Here is a 22,520-nt window from a genome sequence, read left to right on the forward strand (position 1 = left end):
TCCGGGTGCGGCGCCTCCAATCTTCATTCAATGACGTCCTCTTCTTGTCTTCCTGCCGAGGCTCCGGCGCAGGCGTATTTTGTCTGTTCTGTTGAGGGCAGAGCCAAGTACTGCAGTGTGCAGGCGCCAGGAAAGGTCAGAGAGGCCCGGCGCCTGCGCACAGCAGTACTTTGCTCTGCACTCAACAGAGCAGACAAAATACGCCTGCGCCGGAGCCTCGGCAGGAAGACAAGAAGAGGACATCATCGAATGAAGATAGGAGGCCCCGGACCGCGACGCCCATCAGACCCGGATCGCATCGCGACCGCCCCAGGGTGAGTATAACATAAGCTGTTTTTCTTATCTTTCAGGTTTCATCTGGGGCTTATCTACAGCATTACAGAATGCTGGAGATAAGCCCCTGATGCCGGTGGGCGCAGCTCATATGATTTTTGGGGTAACAGATTCCCTTTAAGGGCTCACTCGCACGAGCGTATAACACGGCGAAGTGCTATGTGATCAAACACTGCATAATACTCGACCCAATGTTATATTATGGGGCAGCTCTGATCTGCTAATATTTTCTCAATGCTAATCCGGCATGAAAAAACAAATCGCTAGTGATTTGTCATCATGGTTCCTATAAACATTTCTTCTCTTTTCTCTTCTCCTTCTTGTTATTTAATTTAACAGGTTGTCCATTGTCTTTTGTAAACTACTGTTGATACGTGTGGAGTTGTTTGTTTTCATGTAACTAAACAATTCTCTATTTCAGTAGTTACTATGCCATATGGTGTGTTCGTATGAACCTGTTGATATTATTGTTTTTGTTGTGCGTTATAAAAAAAAATGGGAATGAGAAAAAACAATCACAGCATGCCACGATTGCATCCCAGAATCGGATCGCACTCACCCACACAAGTCTATGGGTGCATGTGCACTTGGATGTCATCGGAGTGCAGTCAGATTATTGCGGATGCCGGCAATGGAGGAGATGGAGAAGTTACTCTGTCTCCTCTGCACTTGTGCTGCAATTCTCTCATGCAAGAGAATCGGAGCACAGTGCACTGACACTTTGACAGAGTTTAAGCTGAGTGTCACTTGCATAATCGACCCCTATTGTGTTGCACAAGAAAGCATACACTTCTGTGACTCCAGCCTTATACCCCAAGGTACCTTCACACTAAGCGACGCTGCAGCGATACCGACAACGATGTCGATCGCTGCAGCATCGCTGTTTGGTCGCTAGAGAGCTGTCACACAGACAGCTCTCCAGCGACCAACGATCCCGAGGTCCCCGGTAACCAGGGTAAACATTGGGTTACTAAGCGCAGGGCCGCGCTTAGTAACCCGATGTTTACCATGGTTACCAGCGTAAACGTTAAAAAAACAAACACTACATACTAACCTTCAGCTGTCTGTCCTCCGGCGCTCTGTTTTCCTCTGCACTGTCAGCGCCGGTCAGCCGGAAAGCAGCGCTGTGACGTCACCGCCGTGCTTTCCGGCTGGCCGGCGCTGACACAGGATGCAGGAGGAGTGCAGAGAAGCAGAGCGCCGGAGACAGACAGCTGAAGGTAAGTATGTAGTGTTTGTTTTTTTAACGTTTACGCTGGTAACCATGGTAAACATCGGGTTACTAAGCGCGGCCCAGCGATGTCAGCGGGAGATCCAGCGACGAAATAAAGTTCTGGACTTTCCTCAGCGACCAACGATCTCCCAGCAGGGGCCTGATCGTTGGTCGCTGTCACACATAACGATTTCCTTAACGATATCGTTGCTACGTCACAAAAAGCAACGATATCGTTAACGATATCGTTCTGTGTAAAGGTGGAATTGAGAGTGCAGGTGTATGCAGCTTGCAATTCAACCTGGTCTATCTCATGCCGGATCACTACTACAGCTTCAATCTTGGTACTGAGCCATGATATTTAGCCTTCGCTTTATTCTTTTATCTTTGCACAGCACTACAACTGACTGTGTACCTTAATTCATGTGAAAGGGGCTAGCTGCAGTCTCATTTTAATTTGTCCCTGCACAGTGTCACACCTGGATCCCCTGCTGGAAAGATCTTCAGAAAGGGTTCCTGATGCATGTCACGGTCAATGGAGAGGTGATTAGAATTCCCATTCTTTTGTATGAGCATTCCGACCACCTCTCTCTACTGCCAGCAGTGCACAATAAGAGCCTGCTCTCAACCTAGATGTGGGTTCCATTGGTAGGACCCTCATGCAACCCAGTGGGTGCAAGGATGCACTGAGCCTCTTGGGCGCACCAAGGATGCACTGAGCAGGCTAATTAGCATATTTGATTACACAGAAGTTTCGGCAGAAGGCTATGTGCTTAGTTTATACTGTCTGTTTGGGTTGACAGACTCCCTTTAAAAGAAACATTTTAGCTATATTATTCCTGTTCTAGGTTGCCATAGATTGAAGTTGAATTGTCAGCACTCCGATAGGTGTGATGCAAGCAGCACATCGGCAGAGCAGACTCAATGTTCTCTACAAGAAAATGGAATCTTATATATTACTAGATGGAGGCCCAACACTATCGCATCGGGAGGGCGGTAATGTCACGATGGGAGCAGGCATGCAGCGCTGTTGTTGCCTAATGGCACCCTGTGATAATCTAATGACTTTTGCATCAGGGGATTCATGTGCTTGACGCCTATGCTTATATGCATTGTTTTTGTCCCAGCGATGCTGTTGCTCTTCAAGAGTCTCATTTGCCCTTTGTTGTCTTCGACATTGTGCCTTAGCTGCTTTCCTTTTATTGTCATTAGCGCACTTTTTATGAGGAGCCATGTTGGCGTTGATATTTGTTTTTTAGAGGGGTTTTCCCACGAACAAAAATTCATTTTAAAAATTGTCTGTGTCTGACCGGGTACTGAACATACCACAGCTCCTGGGCAGGAGAGGAAGCAAAAGGCAATACTGACATTACAGCAGGAGATCGCAGAGGATACATTTTGTGAGGTGAAATATTTTACCTCACAAAAATGAATCCACTGTGATCCCCTGCTGTAATGTCAGTATTGTCTTTTGCTCCCTCCCCTGCCCAGGAGCTGTGGTATGTTCAGTACACAGTCAGACACAGACAATTTTTAAAATGAACGTTCGTTCGTGGGAAAACCCCTTTAATGTGACCGGCATCCTCTGCCTGTAGGCACGTCGCGCATCTGCCACCTGCCTGTGCAGGTAATTATTGCAAAACAATGGGGAGACAAAGAGCGCAATAGGGTCTTATCCACGTTACACAGAGGAGAATATACACCAAATTTGCTCACCTGGTTAGGATGAGATTAGAGCATATAGATAGCGGCTGCTGCAGATCCACAGGTCTTCACCGAACAGAGAAAATAATGTCTTCAAAGGGAGATTTGTAGTTAAAGTTCTGCGCTGCCGCTAAGATGAATTTCAGGAGAGTATAGTTGATTCCCAGTGGTTTTATTCAACGCGTTTCAGGGGTCTCATGCCCCCTTCATCAGGTGGTATTTTACCTCACAAAAATGAATCCACTGTGATCCCCTGCTGTAATGTCAGTATTGTCTTTTGCTCCCTCCCCTGCCCAGGAGCTGTGGTATGTTCAGTACACAGTCAGACACAGACAATTTTTAAAATGAACGTTCGTTCGTGGGAAAACCCCTTTAATGTGACCGGCATCCTCTGCCTGTAGGCACGTCGCGCATCTGCCACCGGGATCAACCGAATAATTCACTGCACCTGCGCCGAATTCGCGCAGTAAATCAGACCGCCACCATCTTTGTGCAGACAGATAGCGGCGGTCACATTAAAATTGCGCATGCTCTCCTCCTGTACAAAGATGGCGGTGACCAGTGAATCATTCGGCTGATCCCAGCGGCGGCGTGTTCGCGACTGTGTTCTGCTGGTGGTACCGCGCAAGAGGTTGTGAGACTGGTGCGTATGGCGTATACAGTGTGTGTGGTGCGACGGTGTTCCGCTGGTGGTACCGTGCAATAGGTTGCTACCAGCAGCAGTTTCAATATTGAGACACCCATCACTTGGATGTCCCAATATGGCGGTTGATGAATTTCCTCCGCTTGGAATTCTGGGATACAATGACATCTGGACAGAACAGGAAATGAAAACATTACAAGACAATTATATAAATAGTTTGCCTCTAGTTATGTATTACCGTTTGTCATGACCCTGCTCTTATTGTTTTGACTTGTTTTTAATCATTTCTACTAGCATTTGTATATTTCTATGAATTCATAAATGTGTAATAGTATCTTTTGCAGATATTCATTTCATGAGTGTATATATTTGTGTGGAGTTATTCTTTTTGTGTTTATTTAATGTGCATATATCCCTAGACTAAAATTTTATTGACCAGAAGCCAAATACGGTCTACATGTTTTTTTCTAATATAATGTCTATGACTAAGATTAACAATAAGGTCAAAGATATATGGTAATCCATCTGGTAACATACACTCAGTTCTAATAATGTATTTAATTGCCCCTAAAATGGGAAAAAATCTTATTGTAGATGTCTTTATATTTAGGATCAGTTATGTGGACGGGACCCTACATTAACAGATGAGTTGCTGAATATCTTAACAGAGCTCACTCAACTGAGCAAAACAACCAATGCAAAAGTAGCTCTGCGGGCCCGTCAGGTATGCATCTGATTTTCTAATTATAAGCAACCAGACCTATTTCATAGGCATTCTAGGTGCAATATTAACTTTTTATATTTAAATCCCAGGTCCTTATTGCTTCACATTTGCCTTCTTATGAGCTTCGTCATAACCAAGTGGAATCCATTTTCTTGTCTGCCATTGATATGTATGGGCATCAGTTTTGCATTGAAAATCTACAGGTAATTTCTGACATGTTCATATAGCCTTGATGACAATTGCTGTTGTACTTAAAGGGGTATTCTAATGTTATTAAAGTGCATCGTTTGCGATTCCATAATAAAACTCATGTATATACCTGAAGAGGGCCAGATTTCTTTCTAACATATTGTAAAAGAAGCTATAGAATGTTGCTTTTGTGGTAAATTGGAATGCGCAAGACTCTGTGCTCCCCAACTCCGGTCCTCAAGAGCCACCAACAGGTGATGTATTTAGGATCTCCTTAGTATTGCACAGGTGATGGAATTAATTGCCTGTGCAGGTAATTATTGCAAAACAATGGGGAGACAAAGAGCACAATAGGGTCTTATCCACGTTACACAGAGGAGAATATACACCAAATTTGCTCACCTGGTTAGGATGAGATTAGAGCATATAGATAGCGGCTGCTGCAGATCCACAGGTCTTCACCGAACAGAGAAAATAATGTCTTCAAAGGGAGATTTGTAGTTAAAGTTCTGCGCTGCCCCTAAGATGAATTTCAGGAGAGTATAGTTGATTCCCAGTGGTTTTATTCAACGCGTTTCAGGGGTCTCATGCCCCCTTCATCAGGTGGCAATACTAAGGAATTCCTGAAAACATGACCTGTTGGTGGCTCTTGAGGACCGGAGTTGGGGAACCCTGGCTGTAAGTGATATCGAAAGAGTGGATCATTGTGACGATGAATACAGTAAAGGTAACATGTCCCTCATGTAGACTATATAAGGTAGTTTATAATCTATTACATGTCTTATCTTTTATGATTATATTATGTATACACCTTTATTTGACTTTTGACATATATAGATTTGAATTAATGCTGCATAATGTTTAGAAATATTTGTATGTTTTGCTTTTCCCTGGAGAATATTAATATGCATGTTGGATGTGGACAGGCGCATAAATATAATTCTCTTTATAGGGCAAGTTCATACACTGCAGATTTTGATGTAGATATTTAATGTTTCATTAGTCTGAAATGACCCAGTTCAAAAGCATGAAACTCCTTTTCAGTCACAAATTTATGTAACAAAATCTCCAGCATGTAAAAATGTACCCTGAAAATACACCTTGCTTACTGAGAAACATGTGTCACGGTTGGAGGGGCAATTCGGCTGTTGAGCAATTCGATGTCTAAGTTTGGTGGGGTTTGAAGAGGCAATTTGCATATTATATTTCCCAGAGGAGCATTGCATGGCAAATAAGCCTCCTTACCTTGACAAGCCAGAGCTGGTATGTCACTCTCCATAAGGAGAAACGATACCCCTTAGACCCCAGTCCAGAGCCTCTCACCTAGCCAAATCAGTTCTCATGCTTCGCACTGACGAGGGCCAACAGCCCGAAACACCGTGTCTGCGAATTGAGATACTGATTTGGCTTTTATCCTAAGTCATATGGCACGACTTGTTAAAGAGTTGATTGTGACTTGTAGGATCGCTACTTCCAACAGGTGGCGCTATAGAGTTCAAGTCCTCTTTTTCTCTGAAGAGGCAATTTGCATATTAACCCCTTCCCGACCTTTGACGCATACGCTGCGTCATGAAAGTCGGTGCCATTCCGACCCATGACGCAGCATATGCGTCATGGAAAGATCGCGTCCCTGCAGGCCGGGTGAAAGGGTTAACTCCCATTTCACCCGATCTGCAGGGACAGGGGGAGTGGTAGTTTAGCCCAGGGGGGGTGGCTTCACCCCCTCGTGGCTACGATCGCTCTGATTGGCTGTTGAAAGTGAAACTGCCAATCAGAGCGATTTGTAATATTTCACCTAAAAAAATGGTGAAATATTACAATCCAGCCATGGCCGATGCTGCAATATCATCGGCCATGGCTGGACACACTAATGTGCACCCACCCCACCCCTCCGATGGCCCCCCCAGCCCCCCGATCTGTGGTCCGCTCCCCTCGGTCCTGTGCTCCGCTCCCCCGTCCTCCTGCCCGCTCCCCCGTGCTCCAATCACACCCCCCATGCTCCAAACAAACCCCCCCGCACTCCGATCCCACCCCCCGCACAGCGATCCCCCCCCCTGCACAGCGATTCCCCCCCCGTGCTCCGATCCACCCGCCCGCACAGCGATCCCCCACTCCGTGCTCCAATCCACCCCCCCGTGTTCCGATCCACCCCCCCCGTGCTCCGACGCCCCCCCCCCCCCCGTGCCCTGATCTCCCCCCCCTTATACTTACCTGGCCTCCCGGGGACCATCCGTCTTCTTTCCTGGGCGCCGCCATCTTCCAAAATGGCGGGCGCATATGCAGTGCGCCCGCCGAATCTGCCGGCCGGCAGATTCGTTCCAGAGTGAATTTTGATCACTGAGATAGGTTATATCTCAGTGATCAAAATAAAAAAAAAAAAGTAAATGACCCCCCCCCCCCCCCCTTTGTCACCCCCATAGGTAGGGACAATAAAAAAAAATATATATTTTTTTTTTTCCACTAAGGTTGGGGTAAGAACTAGGGTTAGGGGTAGGGTTAGGAGTAGGGGTAGGGTTAGGGTTAGTCTACGTTCACATTAGCGTCGCGTCGCCGTTGCGTCAGCGACGCAGCGGCGACGCACGGAAAAACGCACGCAAACGCGCGCGTTTTGCGACGCGTGCGTCGTTTTTGACGAAAATCGGACGCACAGAAAATGCTACATGTAGCGTTTTCTTGCGGAAACGACGCACGTGGCGAAAAACGCCACCAAAACAACGCACGCGTCCCCTATGTTAAACATAGGGGCGCGTCGCCGCTGCGTCGCCGACGCAACAGCGACGCACATTACCGTAACGCTAATGTGAACGTAGCCTTAGGGGTTGGGTTAGGAATGTGCACATATATTCTGGTCCTCTGCGGATTTTTCCGCTGCGGATTTGATAAATCCACAGTGCTAAACCGCTGCGGATTTATGGCGGATTTACCATGTTTTTTCTGCGCATTTCAATGCGGTTTTACAACAGCGATTTTCTATTTGAGCAGTTGTAAAACCGCTGCGGAATCCGCAGAAAGAAGTGACATGCTGCGGAATGTAAACCGCTGCGTTTCCGTGCAGTTTTTCCGCAGCATGTGTACAGCGATTTTTGTTTTCCATAGGTTTGCATTGAACTGTAAACTCATGGGAAACTGCTGCGGATCCGCAGCGTTTTCCGCAGCGTGTGCACATACCTTTAGAATTAGGCTATGTGCACACGGTGCGGATTTGGCTGCGGATCCGCAGCAGTGTTCCATCAGGTTTACAGTACCATGTAAACATATGGAAAGCCAAATCCGCTGTGCCCATGGTGCGGAAAATACCGCGCGGGAACGCTGCGTTGTATTTTCCGCAGCATGTCAATTCTTTGTGCGGATTCCGCAGCATTTTACACCTGTTCCTCAATAGGAATCCGCAGGTGAAATCCGGACAAAAAACACTGGCAATCCGCGGTAAATCCGCAGGTAAAACGCAGTGCCTTTTACCCGCGGATTTTTCAAAAATGGTGCTGAAAAATCTCATACGAATCCGCAACGTTGGCACATAGCCTTAGGGCTAGGGTTGGGTTGGAATTAGGGTTGTGGTTAGGGTTAGGGGTGTGTTGGGGTTAGGGTTGTGGTTACGGGTGTGTTGGGGTTAGGGTTGTGATTAGGGTTACGGCTACAGTTGGGATAAGGGTTAGGGGTGTGTTGGAGTTAGAATTGAGGGGTTTCCACTGTTTAGGCACATCAGGGGGTCTCCAAACGCAACATGGCGCCACCATTGATTCCAGCCAATCTTGTATTCAAAAAGTCAAATGGTGCTCCCTCACTTCCGAGCCCCGACGTGCACCCAAACAGTGGTTTACCCCCACATATGGGGTACCAGCATACTCAGGACAAACTGCGCAACAATTACTGGGGTCCAATTTCTCCTGTTACCCTTGTGAAAATAAAGAAATGCTTGCTAAAACATCATTTTTGAGGAAAGAAAAATGATTTTTTTATTTTCACGGCTCTACGTTGTAAACGTCTGTGAAGCACTTGGGGGTTCAAAGTGCTCACCACATATCTAGATAAGTTCCTTGGGGGGTCTAGTTTCTAAAATGGGGTCACTTGTGGGGGGTTTCTACTGTTTAGGCACACCAGGGGCTCTGCAAACGCAATGTGACGCCCGCAGACCATTCCATCAAAGTCTGCATTTCAAAAGTCACTACTTCCCTTCTGAGCCCCGACGTGTGCCCAAACAGTGGTTTACCCCCACACATGGGGTATCAGCGTACTCAGGAGAAACTGGACAACAACTTTTGGGGTCCAATTTCTCCTGTAACCCTTGGGAAAATAAAAAATTCTGGGCTAAATAATTATTTTTGAGGAAAGAAAACGTATTTATTATTTTCACGGCTCTGCATTATAAACTTCTATGAAGCACTTGGGGGTTCAAAGTGCTCACCACACATCTAGATAAGTTCCTTTCGGGGTCTAGTTTCCAAAATGGGGTCACTTGTGGGGGGTTTCTACTGTTAAGCCACATCAGGGGCTCTGCAAACGCAACGTGACGCCCACAGAGCATTCCATCAAAGTCTGCATTTCAAAATGTCACTACTTCACTTCCGAGCCCCGGCATGTGCCCAAACAGTGGTTTACCCCCAAATATGGGGTATCAGCGTACTCAGGAGAAACTGGACAACAACTTTTGGGGTCAAATTTCTCCTGTTACCCTTTGTAAAATAAAAAATTGCAGGCTAAAAGATCATTTTTGAGAAAATAATTTTTTATTTTTATTTTCATGGCTCTGCGTTATAAACTTCTGTGAAGCACTTGGGGGTTCAAAGTCCTCACCACACATCTAGATTAGTTCCTTTGGGGGTCTAGTTTCCAAAATGGGGTCATTTCTGGGGGATCTCCAATGTTTAGGCACACAGGGGCTCTCCAAACGTGACATGGTGTCCGCTAATGATTGGAGCTAATTTTCCATTTAAAAAGCCAAATGGCGTGCCATCCCTTCCGAGCCCTGCCGTGCGCCCAAACAGTGGTTTACCCCCACATGTGGGGTATCAGCGTACTCAGGACAAACTGGACAACAATATTTGGGGTCCAATTTCTCCTATTATCCTTGGCAAAATAGGAAATTCCAGGCTAAAAAAAACATTTTTGAGGAAAGAAAAATTATTTTTTATTTTCATGGCTCTGCGTTATAAACTTCTGTGAAGCACCTGGGGGTTTAAAGTGCTCAATATGCATCTATATAAGTTCCTTGGGGGGTCTAGTTTCCAAAATGGGGTCACTTGTGGGGGAGCTCCAATGCATAGGCACACAGGGGCTCTCCAAACGCGACATGGTGTCCGCTAACAATTGGAGCTAATTTTCCATTCAAAAAGTCAAATGGCGCGCCTTCCCTTCCGAGCCCTGCCGTGTGCCCAAACACTGGTTTACCCCCACATATGAGGTATCGGCGTACTCGGGAGAAATTGCCCAACAAATTTTATGATCTATTTTATCCTACTGCCCATGTGAAAATGAAAAAATTGAGGCGAAAAGAATTTTTTTGTGAAAAAAAAGTACTTTTTCATTTTTACAGATCAATTTGTGAAGCACCTGAGGGTTTAAAGTGCTCACTAGGCATCTAAATAAGTTCCTTGGGGGGTCTAGTTTCCAAAATGGGGTCACTTGTGGGGGAGCGCCAATGTTTAGGCACACAGGAGCTCTCCAAACGCGACATGGTGTCCGCTAACGATGGAAATAATTTTTCATTCAAAAAGTCAAATGGCGCTCCTTCCCTTCCGAGCCTTACCATGTGCCCAAACAGTGGTTTACCCCCACATATGAGGTATCGGCGTACTCAGGAGAAATTGCCCAACACATTTTAGGATCCATTTTATCCTGTTGCCCATGTGAAAATGAAAAAATTGAGGCTAAAAGAATTTTTTTGTGAAAAAAAAGTACTTTTTCATTTTTACGGATCAATTTGTGAAGCACCTGGGGGTTCAAAGTGCTCACTATGCATCTAGATAAGTTCCTTGGGGCGTCTAGTTTCCAAAATGGGGTCACTTGTGGGGGAGCTCCAATTTTTAGGCACACGGGGGCTCTCCAAACGTGACATGGTGTCCGCTAAAGAGTGCAGCCAATTTTTGATTCAAAAAGTCAAATGGCGCTCCTTCCCTTCCAAGCCCTGCCGTGCGCCCAAACAGTGGTTTACCCCCACATATGAGGTATCAGCGTACTCAGGACAAATTGGACAACAACTTTCGTGGTTCAGTTTCTCCTTTTACCATTGGGAAAATAAAAAAATTGTTGCTAAAAGATAATTTTTGTGACTAAAAAGTTAAATGTTCATTTTTTCCTTCCATGTTGCTTCTGCTGCTGTGAAGCACCTGAAGGGTTAATAAACTTCTTGAATGTGGTTTTGAGCAACTTGAGGGGTGCAGTTTTTAGAATGGTGTCACTTTGGGGTATTTTCAGCCATATAGACCCCTCAAACTGACTTCAAATGTGAGGTGGTCCCTAAAAAAAATGGTTTTGTAAATTTCGTTGTAAAAATGACAAATCGCTGGTCAAATTTTAACCCTTATAACTTCCTAACAAAAAAAAATTTTGTTTCCAAAATTGTGCTGATGTAAAGTAAACATGTGGGAAATGTTATTTATTAACTATTTTGTGTCACATATCTCTCTGGCTTAACAGAATAAAAATTCAAAATGTGAAAATTGCAAAATTTTCGCCAAATTTCCGTTTTTTATCACAAATAAACGCAGAATTTATTGACCTAAATTTACCACTAACATGAAGCCCAATATGTCACGAAAAAACAATCTCAGAACCGCTAGGATCCGTTGAAGCGTTCCTGAGTTATTACCTCATAAAGGGACACTGGTCAGAATTGCAAAAAACGGCAAGGTCTTTAAGGTCAAAATAGGCTGGGTCATGAAGGGGTTAAGTTTGGTGGGTCATTTGTTTTGTATTCTTGTTTCAGCTAGTATGTAATGTTTATTCTCTTTTGTGTATCAGAGCACTGACTTCAGGCTTGTTTTTCTTTTAAGAAACTTATTCTGTCTGAAACATCCATCTTCGATGTCCTTCCTAACTTCTTTTACCACAGCAACCAAGTGGTCAGAATGGCTGCCTTAGAGGTAAATGTTTTTTTTTTTCATGTCCTTGGCTATAGGATTCAAGATTTAATGTATTTAAAATGTAAAGTTATATTTAACCCAAATGCAACTTTTTAAAGTAGTATCTTATTCAAGGAACTTTGTGAGAAAGGGAGTAAGGTAAGTGGCAATGCTGTGTCTCTACTGTGGCGTTGATGATGTGCTGTACTAAAGGTTCCTTTACACGAACCAACCAGCATTAAACTAATGCAGGCAGACCACAATTAATGATGCTCACTTAATGATCTGTAATAGATTGCTTAAATGAAAGCCCATAGGCTGCCATTATTCTCAATGATTTTTTGTACAGCACAAAAGATAATTTCACCGGACGAACAAGCATTTTGCTTATTCACCTAGGCAGATTAACGATGCAACTATTTTTTATTCCTTACTTTCATGGTTTTACAACGACTCCGGATAGATGGAGAAAAAGCATTGTCCCATGTTGTCCACAAGATCTCCTCCCCAGGGTCGGTAGTTCCACTGCCCCCGTTCTGAGCGATACTGTTTCCCAATTTTTGGTTGGCCCACAGATTTCGTATCTCCCGCCAGTATAGTCTGTAGTCACAGTCCATGCTCCTCGAGACAACAGATAACACGACCATAGCACATGTATACAGCAGCAACAGTCCTTCAGATAGTTCCTCAAATCCAGAGGATAGATCCCACATCTGTAGCATGTGTGTCCAGCGAGGCCGGCAACCGATCTCCAAACTCTATGGGCCATCCATACATGAGCACCAGGACCTCAGCAATAGATCCTCGCCCCTTTACATCACTGCACCAACTCCCTAACTAAACTTATGGCTTATTGTTCTCCCTCCCTGGGATCAACCCCCTGAATGGGCAGAAGTGTTCACCCCCTCCTCCCCAAAGCTAACTACTTTGGTGGAGGTATTTAGGGTATGTTTCCATGATCAGTATTCGCTGTGGATTGGATGCTGCGTACAGCCTTAGCGTCCAATCCGCAGCGGCCAGACGTTACAACATAGTGGTTGGGATTTTATGAAATCCCATCTCCACTATGAGTGCAGGGACGCCTCCGGCTTCCCTTTGTAAACAGACATGTGGCGCATCTATCTAGACCTCAGTACGTGAATTTATCTTGCGGAAACGCTCAGTCTCCGCAAGATAAACATCACAGTCCAATGTATAGGATGCGGTGATTCCGCATGGTTCAATGAACACACTCACCGCTCATACAAAAGCCGGCAGCGCTTTGGACGGAGTTGCGTCCAAAGCGCTGCCGATACGGACCGTGGAAACATATCCTTACAGTTCAGCCTGCACCTCTTGAACAACCGAGTGCGCATCATTTATTTTTCCTCTGCTTACTGTCATTGAATGGAAACATTAATTACTGAGGCTGAACTAACGAGCTAGCGAATCTCTAATACCATGATGACGAACCTATGACACGTGTCAGCACTGGCCATTTTTGATGACACGCGGCCGCATTCAGAGAAGCATGGGGCCCCATGCTGAGAAGGACATATCATCCTCGGCTCCTGCAAGGCCAGGTTCAGTAGCCGAGGATAGAGATGGGCGAACCCGAACTGTAAAGTTCGGCGTCTGTACCAAACACTTACTGTTCGGACACGGACACCGAACACGTACTTCTTCAGGAAGTCCATGCTACTGTTCGGGTTAGGCTGCTCGAACACTGGGTGTTTGTCACGCTGTCATGTGCTTGGCAGTGCGGCAAACACGGCTTATAATCGGCGGTGCAATCATCCCTGTTGGTCAGAGAACCGTGGTTCCCACGCTGTCAAGACAGCGTGAGAGCTCAGCTGTGATAGGAGGTATAAAGTTTACCTCTGGTCACTGGTTTCAGCTGATGGGACTACTGATCCCAACATCCGACACCTGCTGCTGCTAATAACAGTGAGAGCAGGAGCGGCGGTGCTAGCGGAGATGTCACCGAGGTCACAGCAGTTCAGACCGGCTGGGAACGGAGCCTCACTGACCAGAGGTAACCTAGATGATGTCACCACCGGTCTCTGAGGCTGCGCTTGCAGCAGTTCAGTCATAAGTGGTTCTCAGCCTGGACGGTTGCATCTTGGCACTGTCCAGGTTGAAAACTGTTTATCCCCCAGACATAGATTACGGCGTGGGACAGAGCGACAGACAGGTATGATACATTGTTGTTTTATTATTTTGGTTTTATTACAGGAGACCGAGGGCTTCAGTGGAATAGGCAAAAACTGTGTTTAGTCTTATTTCAATTCATTCATAGGATTAGTAATAGATAGGTGTCTTATAGATGCCTCTCCATTACTAAGCCGTGGGTTTGAGGTCACCTGACAATACAAAGGTGACATCAACCCCACAAATATGAACCCCACTTGCCACCACTACAGGGCAAGTGGGAGGAGCCCAGGCAAAGAGCCAGAATTGGCGCATCTAATAGATGTGCCTTTTCTGGGCAGCTGTGGGCTGCTATTTTTAGGCTGGGGGTGCAATATCCATTCCCCTTACCAACCTGAGAATACCAGCCCCAGCTGTCTGCTTTAGCAAGGCTGGTTATCAAAAATGGGGGGGACCCCATGCCATTTTTTAAAATTATTTATTTAAATAATTTAAAATCACAGCGTGGGGACCCCTCTATTCTTGATAACCAGCCTTATTGAAGCCGATAGCTGAGGGTTGCAGCCCAGCTGTGAGTTTTGCCTGGCTGGTTATCAAAAATACAGGGGAACCCAACACCATTTTTTTTAAATTATTTATTTACAGCGTAGAAGTGGCTGATGAATTCTCCCATCCGCAGCAACTGCTTTAACTTTTATTAGCGGCAGCAGGTGTCAGATGATGGGATCAGTAGTCTCATCAGCTGACACCAATGACTGGAGGAAAACGTTATACCTCCGATCACAGCTGAGCGCTCACGCTGAGAGGCTCTTTCACAGGCGGGAATGATTTCACCGCCGATCAGAAGCGGTGTTTGCTGCACTGTCATGCACATGGATGTTCTGGCCCCCATTCAAGTGAATGGGGTCCGGGTACTGTTCTGGTACATCTAGATGTTCTGGAACATCTAGGGTTCCGCCCATCTCTAGCCAAGGATAAAACATTTGCTGTAGTGTAGTGTAAATACTCTGTGCCGGAGGTCTGTAGACCAAAACAACTGAACTCTGGCACAGAGAGTCTAGTTCTGGGACTTCCGTTAGGCCGTTAGGGAACCTTTGACCTCATTTCCGGCCATCGGAGCAGCAACCACATAACCACAGCAACCATCATCCAATCTACTGTTCTGGGGTGTCGTGGATTTCTAATTGGCCATCATTATTGAGATAAGTGATGAGGACTCTGGGAGAGGTAAGGGCCTGTGGGTGCCCTTTCCCGCCATTACAAATAGCAGCAGCCATCTTAATTTACATAAGGAACGCCATCTTGCAGCATAGTGCAGACTCCAGAGCCCTGAGCCCAGAGCCCTGATCTAAACCCAATTGAGCATCTCTGGAGAGACCTGAAAATGGCTGTCCACCAACGTTCACCATCCAACCTTATGGAACCGGAGAGGATCTCCAAATCCAGGTGTTAAAATCTTGTGGCATCATTCCCAAGAAGACTCATAGCTGTACTGGCTTAAAAGGGTGCTTCTACTCAATAATGAAAAAAAAAACCACACCAAATAATATCCCTAACAGGACCATGAAGGAACAACAATAAGAATACCAAAATGAAAAACCTTCACAAAAGGACCAAAAAATATGAATAAAAAATGTCATAGATGTCATAATGGTTGCCATGGCGACGATATACTACGGGGACATGCATATTCTAGAATACCCGATGCGCTAGGCCTGGCGGCCTCGACCAATCAGAGACGGGCACAGCATGGCAACGATGATGTCATAAAGGTTGCCTCGACCAATCAGCGACGGGCACAGTCTGCCGCGAATTCGCCTCGACCAATCAGCGACGGGCACAGTATCGACGTAGATGTCATAATGGTTGCCATGGCGATGATGATGTCATAAAGGTTGCCTCGACCAATCAGCAACGGGCACAGTCTGCCGCGAATTCTGGAATCATCATTGTCCATATACTACGGGGACATGCATATTCTAGAATACCCGATGCGTTAGAATCGGGCCACAATCTTACTCTATAATGTATTCTTACTCTATAATGAGCAAAGGGTCTGAATACTTATGACCATGTAATATTTCACTTTTTCTTTTTCATTAAATTTGCAAAAATTTCTACATTTCTGTTTTTCAGTCAAGATGGGTGCAGAGTGTACATAAATGTGAACAAAAAAATTAACTTTTTGAATTTCCAAATGGCTGCAATGAAACAGTGAAAAATTTAAAGGGGTCTGAATACTTTCCGTACCCACTGTATTTAACAACTATACATTTTTGTTATTTAACCTATAAATATCATGAAATAATTTATTTTTTTCTCGAAGTGACATGCCACCCTAGTTATGTTCTGTTTTTTGGCTAATTTTGACACACCAAGCTCATACGTTGCCCATCACTGCTCTAATAAAACACAGCAAGCAAATTTCTAATAGAACACAACAATAAGACTGACGTAACCGGTGTTTGGTGCTGGAAAAAGTCTGAATCCCTTAGAGCCGCGGATTCCTCATTAAATCCAATCATCCAATAGTATTTTGAACAAGGCCAGCTTCTCACAATTGTGAACAAGCATTCTCCGGAATACTCCTTCAGAATTAATTTGCAGTCAGAATGGACTTTTTCTGCCGTTGTTAAGGCCCCTTCACGTTAAGCGACGCTGCAGCGATACCGACAACGATCCGGATCGCTGCAGCGTCGCTGTTTGGTCGCTGGAGAGCTGTCACACAGACCGCTCTCCAGCGACCAACGATGCCGGTAACCAGGGTAAACATCGGGTAACTAAGCGCAGGGCCGCGCTTAGTAACCCGATGTTTACCCTGGTTACCATCCTAAAAGTAAAAAAAACAAACAGTACATACTTACCTAACGCTGTCTGTCCCCGGCGCTCTGCTTCTCTGCACTCCTCCTGTATTGTCTGTGTGAACACAGCGGCCGGAAAGCAGAGCGGTGACGTCACCGCTCTGCTTTCCGGCTGACCGACGCTCACACAGACAGTACAGGAGGAGTGCAGAGCACAGCGCCGGGGACAGACAGCGTTAGGTAAGTATGTACTGTTTGTTTTTTTTACTTTTAGGATGGTAACCAGGGTAAACATCGGGTTACTAAGCGCGGCCCTGCGCTTAGTTACCCGATGTTTACCCTGGTTACCAGTGAAGACATCGCTGGATCGGTGTCACACACGCCGATCCAGCGATGTCCGCGGGAGATCCAGCGACGAAATAAAGTTCTGGACTTTGTTCAGCGACCAACGATCTCCCAGCAGGGGCCTGATCGTTGGTCGCTGTCACACATAACGATTTCATTAACGATATCGTTGCTACGTCACAAAATGCAACGATATCGTTAACAATATCGTTATGTGTGAAGGTACCTTTACTTCTGCCATTTAAGCAAAAACTTGTGGAATACAATAGGATTTAGAGCTCCAGGGGATCTAACAGGTGAATAGATAGCAGGATAGATAACCGGTGGAAAGACTTAAGGTACCTTCACACTGAGCAACTTTACAACGAGAACGACAACGATCCGTGATGTTGCAGCGTCCTGGATAGCGATCTCGTTGTGTTTGACACGCAGCAGCGATCAGGATCCTGCTGTGACATCGCTGGTCGTCGCTGAAAATCCAGAACTTTATTTGGTCGTCAGGTCGGCATGATTCGTCATGTCTGACAGCAAAAGCAACAATGCCTGCAATGTTTTTTCACAGAGCTAACAACCAGTGAGAACGATAAGTACGTCACCGGATCGCTCCTGCATCGTTCTGGAGTTGCTGTGTTTGACATCTCTACAGCGACCTAACAGTGATGCTCCAGCGATCTAGTTTAGGGCGGATCGTTGTCTATATTGCTGGAGCGTCGCTAAATGTGACGGTACCTTTAAGGTACCGTTACACTAAACGATTTACCAACGATCACGACCAGCGATATGACCTGGCCGTGATCGTTGGTAAGTCGTTGTGTGGTCGCTGGGGAGCTGTCACACAGACAGCTCTCCAGCAACCAACGAAGCCGAAGTCCCCGGGTAACCAGGGTAAACATCGGGTTACTAAGCGCAGGGCCGCGCTTAGTAACCCGATATTTACCCTGGTTACCATTGTAAATGTAAAAAAAAAACAAAAAAAACACAACATACTCACATTCCGGTGTCTGTCACGTCCCCCGGCTTCAGCTTCCCGCACTGACTGTGTCAGCGCCGGCCGTAAAGCAAAGTACAGCGGTGACGTCGCAGCTGTGCTTTACGGCCGGCGCTCACAGTCAGTGCGGGAAGCTGAAGGCGGGGGACGTGACAGACACCGGAATGTGAGTATGTTGTGTTTTTTTTTTTTTTACTTTTCAATGGTAACCAGGGTAAATGTCGGGTTACTAAGGGCGGCCCTGCGCTTAGTAACCCGATGTTTACCCTGGTTACAAGTGAACACATCGCTGGATCGGCGTCACACACGCCGATCCAGCGATGACAGCGGGTGATCCAGCGACGAAATAAAGTTCTGGCCTTCTAGCTCCGACCAGCGATGTCACAGCAGGATCCTGATCCCTGCTGCTTGTCAAACACAATGATATCGCTATCCAGGACGCTGCAACGTCACGGATCGCTATCGTTATCGTTCTAAAGTTGCTCAGTGTGAAGGTACCTTTAAATATTAAAACTGAACTGGATTTTTAACACACTTTGCGTCAATCAAAAGTACGGGCATTTATGAGAAACATTGTTCCGTATATCATCATAGAAATCGGCGTTCTTCTCTCCTTATGGGACACTAGATGGTAGCCCGATTCTAACGCATTGGGTATTCTAGAATATGTATGAAGTTTATTTATGAAGATTTTACAATAGTACATTGAATACACAGGATTCGGCCGACCGGACTGCGCCTATCGCTGATTGCTCGCGGCCGGCCACGTAGTATATAACAGCCCACGTAGTAAATAGCACAGCCACATAGTATATTGCACAGCCACGTAGTATATTGCACAGCCACGTAGTATATAGCACAGCCCATGTAGTATATACCACAGCCCACTGAGTATATAGCACAGCTACGTAGTACAGTCATGGCCAAAAGTATTGACACCCCTGCAATTCTGTCAGATAATACTCATTTTCTTCCTGAAAATGATTGCAAACACAAATTATTTGATAGTATTTTCTTCATTTAATTTGTCTTAAAGGGAACCTGTCACCCCGTTTTTTCAGATTGAGATATGAATACTGTTAAATAGGGCCTGCGCTGTGCGTTACAATAGTGTATGTAGTGTACCCTGATTCCCCCCCTATGCTGCGAAATACATTACCAAAGTCGCCGTTTTTGCCTGTCAATCAGGCTGGTCAGGTCAGGTGGGCGTGGTGACATCGCTCTTTTCTTCCCCAGCTTTCCGTTGATGGCGTAGTGGTGTGCGCATGTCGCAGTGACGAATCCACTGCGCGCACGTGAAGAAGCAGCCCGCGATCTGCGCTATTACCCCCTGTCATCGGTGGGGGCGGCCATCTTCCTGGGGCCGCGCGTGCGCAGATGGAGTGCTCTGCTGCACGGGGCTTCAGGAAAATGGCCGCGGGATGCCGCGGCGGACATTTTCCCAAAGCCGAGTTTGCATCTCGGCTTTGGGAAAATGGCCGCCGCGATCTCTTCTGCGCACGCGCGGCATCCCGCGGCCATTTTCCTGAAGCCCCGTGCAGCAGAGCACTCCATCTGCGCATGCGCGGCCCCAGGAAGATGGCCGCCCCCACCGATGACAGGGGGTAATAGCGCAGATCGCACGCTGCTTCTTCACGTGCGCGAAGTGGATTCGTCACTGCGACATGCGCACACCACTACGCCACCAACGGAAAGCTGGGGAAGAAAAGAGCGATGTCACCACGCCCACCTGACCTGACCAGCCTGATTGACAGGCGAAAACGGCGACTTTGGTAATGTATTTTGCAGCATAGGGGGGGAATCGGGGTACACTACATACACTATTGTAACGCACAGCTCAGGCCCTATTTAACAGTATTTATATCTCAATCTGAAAAAACGGGGTGACAGGTTCCCTTTAAATGAAAAAACACAAAAGAGAATGAAGCAAAAAGCAAAACATTGATCATTTCACACAAAACTCCAAAAATGGGCCAGACAAAAGTATTGGCACCCTCAGCCTAATACTTGGTTGCACAACCTTTAGCCAAAATAACTGCAAGCAACCGCTTCCGGTAACGATCAATGAGTTTCTTACAAAGCTCTGCTGGAATTTTGGACCATTTTTCTGTGGCAAACTGCTCCAGGTCCCTGATATTTGAGGGTGCCTTCTCCAAACTGCCATTTTTAGATCTCTCCATAGCTGTTCTATGGGATTCAGGTCTGGACTCTTTGCTGGCCACCTTAGAAGTCTCCGGTGCTTTCTCTCAAACCATTTTCTAGTGCTTTTGGAAGTGTGTTTTGGGTTATTGTCCTGCTGGAAGACCCATGACCTCTGAGGGAGACCCAGCTTTCTCACACTGGGCCCTACATTATGCTGCAAAATTTGTTGGTAATCTTCAGACTTCATAATGCCATGCACACGGTCAAGCAGTCCAGTGCCAGAGGCAGCAAAGCAACCCCAAAACATCAGGGAACCTCCGCCATGTTTGACTGTAGGGACCATGCTCTTTTCTTTGAATGCCTCTTTCTTTCTCCTGTAAACTCTATGTTGATGCCTTTGCCCAAAAAGGTCTACTTTTGTCTTATCTGACCAGAGAACATTCTTCCAAAACGTTTTAGGTTTTTTCAGGTAAGTTTTGGCAAACTCCAGCCTGGCTTTTTTATGTCTCGGGGTAAGAAGTGGGGTCTTCCTGGGTCTCCTACCATACAGTCCCTTTTCATTCAGATGCCAACGGATAGTACGGGTTGATACTGTTGTACCCTCGGACTGCAGGGCAGCTTGAACTTGTTTGGATGTTAGTCGAGGTTCTATATCCAACATCCGCACAATCTTGCGTTGAAATCTCCTGTCAATTTTTCTTTTTCGTCCACATCTAGGGAAGTTAGCCACAGTGCCATGGGCTTTAAACTTCTTGATGACACTGCGCACGGTAGACACAGGAACATTCAGGTCTTTGGCGATGAACTTGTAGCCTTGAGATTGCTCATGCTTCCTCACAGTTTGGTTTCTCAAGTCCTCAGACAGTTCTTTGGTCTTCTTTCTTTTCTCCATGCTCAATGTGGTACACACAAGGACACAGGACAGAGGTTGAGTCAACTTTAATCCATGTCAACTGGCTGCAAGTGTGATTTAGTTATTGCCAACACCTGTTAGGTGCCACATGTAAGTTGCAAGTGCTGTTAATTACACAAATTAGAGAAGCATCACATGATTTTTCGAACAGTGCCAATAGTTTTGTCCACCCACTTTTTTATGTTTGGTGTGGAATTATATCCAATTTGGATTTAGGACAATACTTTTTGTGTTTTTTCATTTAAGATAAATTAAATGAAGATAATAATACCAAATAATTTGTGTTTGCAATCATTTTTAGGAAGAAAATGAGTATTATCTGACAGAATTGCAGGGGTGTCAATACTTTTTGCCATGACTGTATATAGCACAGCCCACAGAGTGTATAGCACAGCCACGTAGTACATAGCACAGCCCACAGAGTGTATAACAGCCCACATAGCATATAACACAGCCACGTAGTTTATAACAGCTCACGTAGTATATAACAGCCCATGCACGCGGTATATAACACAGGCCACGTAATGTATAACACAGGCCACGTAGTGTATAACACAGCCCACGTAGTGTATAACACAGCCCACGTAGTGTATAACACAGCCCACGTAGTATATTGCACAGCCCACGTAGTACATTGTACAGCCCACGTAGTACATTGCACAGCCCACGTAGTACATTGCACAGCCCACGTAGTATATTGCACAGCCCACGTAGTATATTGCACAGCCCACGTAGTATATTGCACAGCCCACGTAGTATATTGCACAGCCCACGTAGTATATTGCACAGCCCACGTAGTATATTGCACAGCCCACGTAGTATATTGCACAGCCCACGTAGTATATTGCAGAGCCCACGTAGTATGTAATACAGCCCATGTAGTATGTAACACAGCCCACGTAGTATATTGCACAGCACATGTAGTATATTGCACAGCCCACGTAATATATTGCACAGCCCACGTAGTATGTAACACAGCCCACGCAGTATATTGCACAGCCCACGTAGTATATTGCACAGCCCACATAGTACATTGCACAGCCCACGTAGTACATTGCACAGCCCACGTAACACATTGCACAGTCCACGTAGTATATTGCACAGCCCACGTAGAATATTGCACAGCCCACGTAGTATATTGCACAGCCCACGCAGTATATTGCACAGCCCACGCAGTATATTGCACAGCCTACGCAGTATATTGCACAGCCCACTTAGTATATTGCACAGCCCACGTAGAATATTGCACAGCCCACGTAGTATATTGCACAGCTCACGCAGTATATTGCACAGCCCACGTAGTATATTGCACAGCCCACGTAGTATATTACACT

General features: G+C 45.9%; 1 protein-coding gene across 2 annotated transcripts in view; it reads left to right on the forward strand.

Moving 5' to 3' along the window:
- ACACA (acetyl-CoA carboxylase alpha) overlaps positions 1 to 22,520 on the forward strand; it is a 575,142-nt gene that overhangs the window by 151,988 nt on the left and 400,634 nt on the right. For both annotated transcript variants that reach the window (XM_069756397.1, XM_069756396.1), the window contains exons 26-28: positions 4,504 to 4,617; positions 4,707 to 4,820; positions 11,799 to 11,888. In XM_069756397.1, coding sequence (XP_069612498.1) covers positions 4,504 to 4,617; positions 4,707 to 4,820; positions 11,799 to 11,888 — 318 coding nt within the window. The remainder of the gene's footprint in view (positions 1 to 4,503; positions 4,618 to 4,706; positions 4,821 to 11,798; positions 11,889 to 22,520) is intronic.

The sequence above is a fragment of the Ranitomeya imitator genome, chromosome 3 (assembly GCF_032444005.1).
Source record: "Ranitomeya imitator isolate aRanImi1 chromosome 3, aRanImi1.pri, whole genome shotgun sequence".
Classification (NCBI taxonomy): Eukaryota; Metazoa; Chordata; class Amphibia; order Anura; family Dendrobatidae; genus Ranitomeya; species Ranitomeya imitator.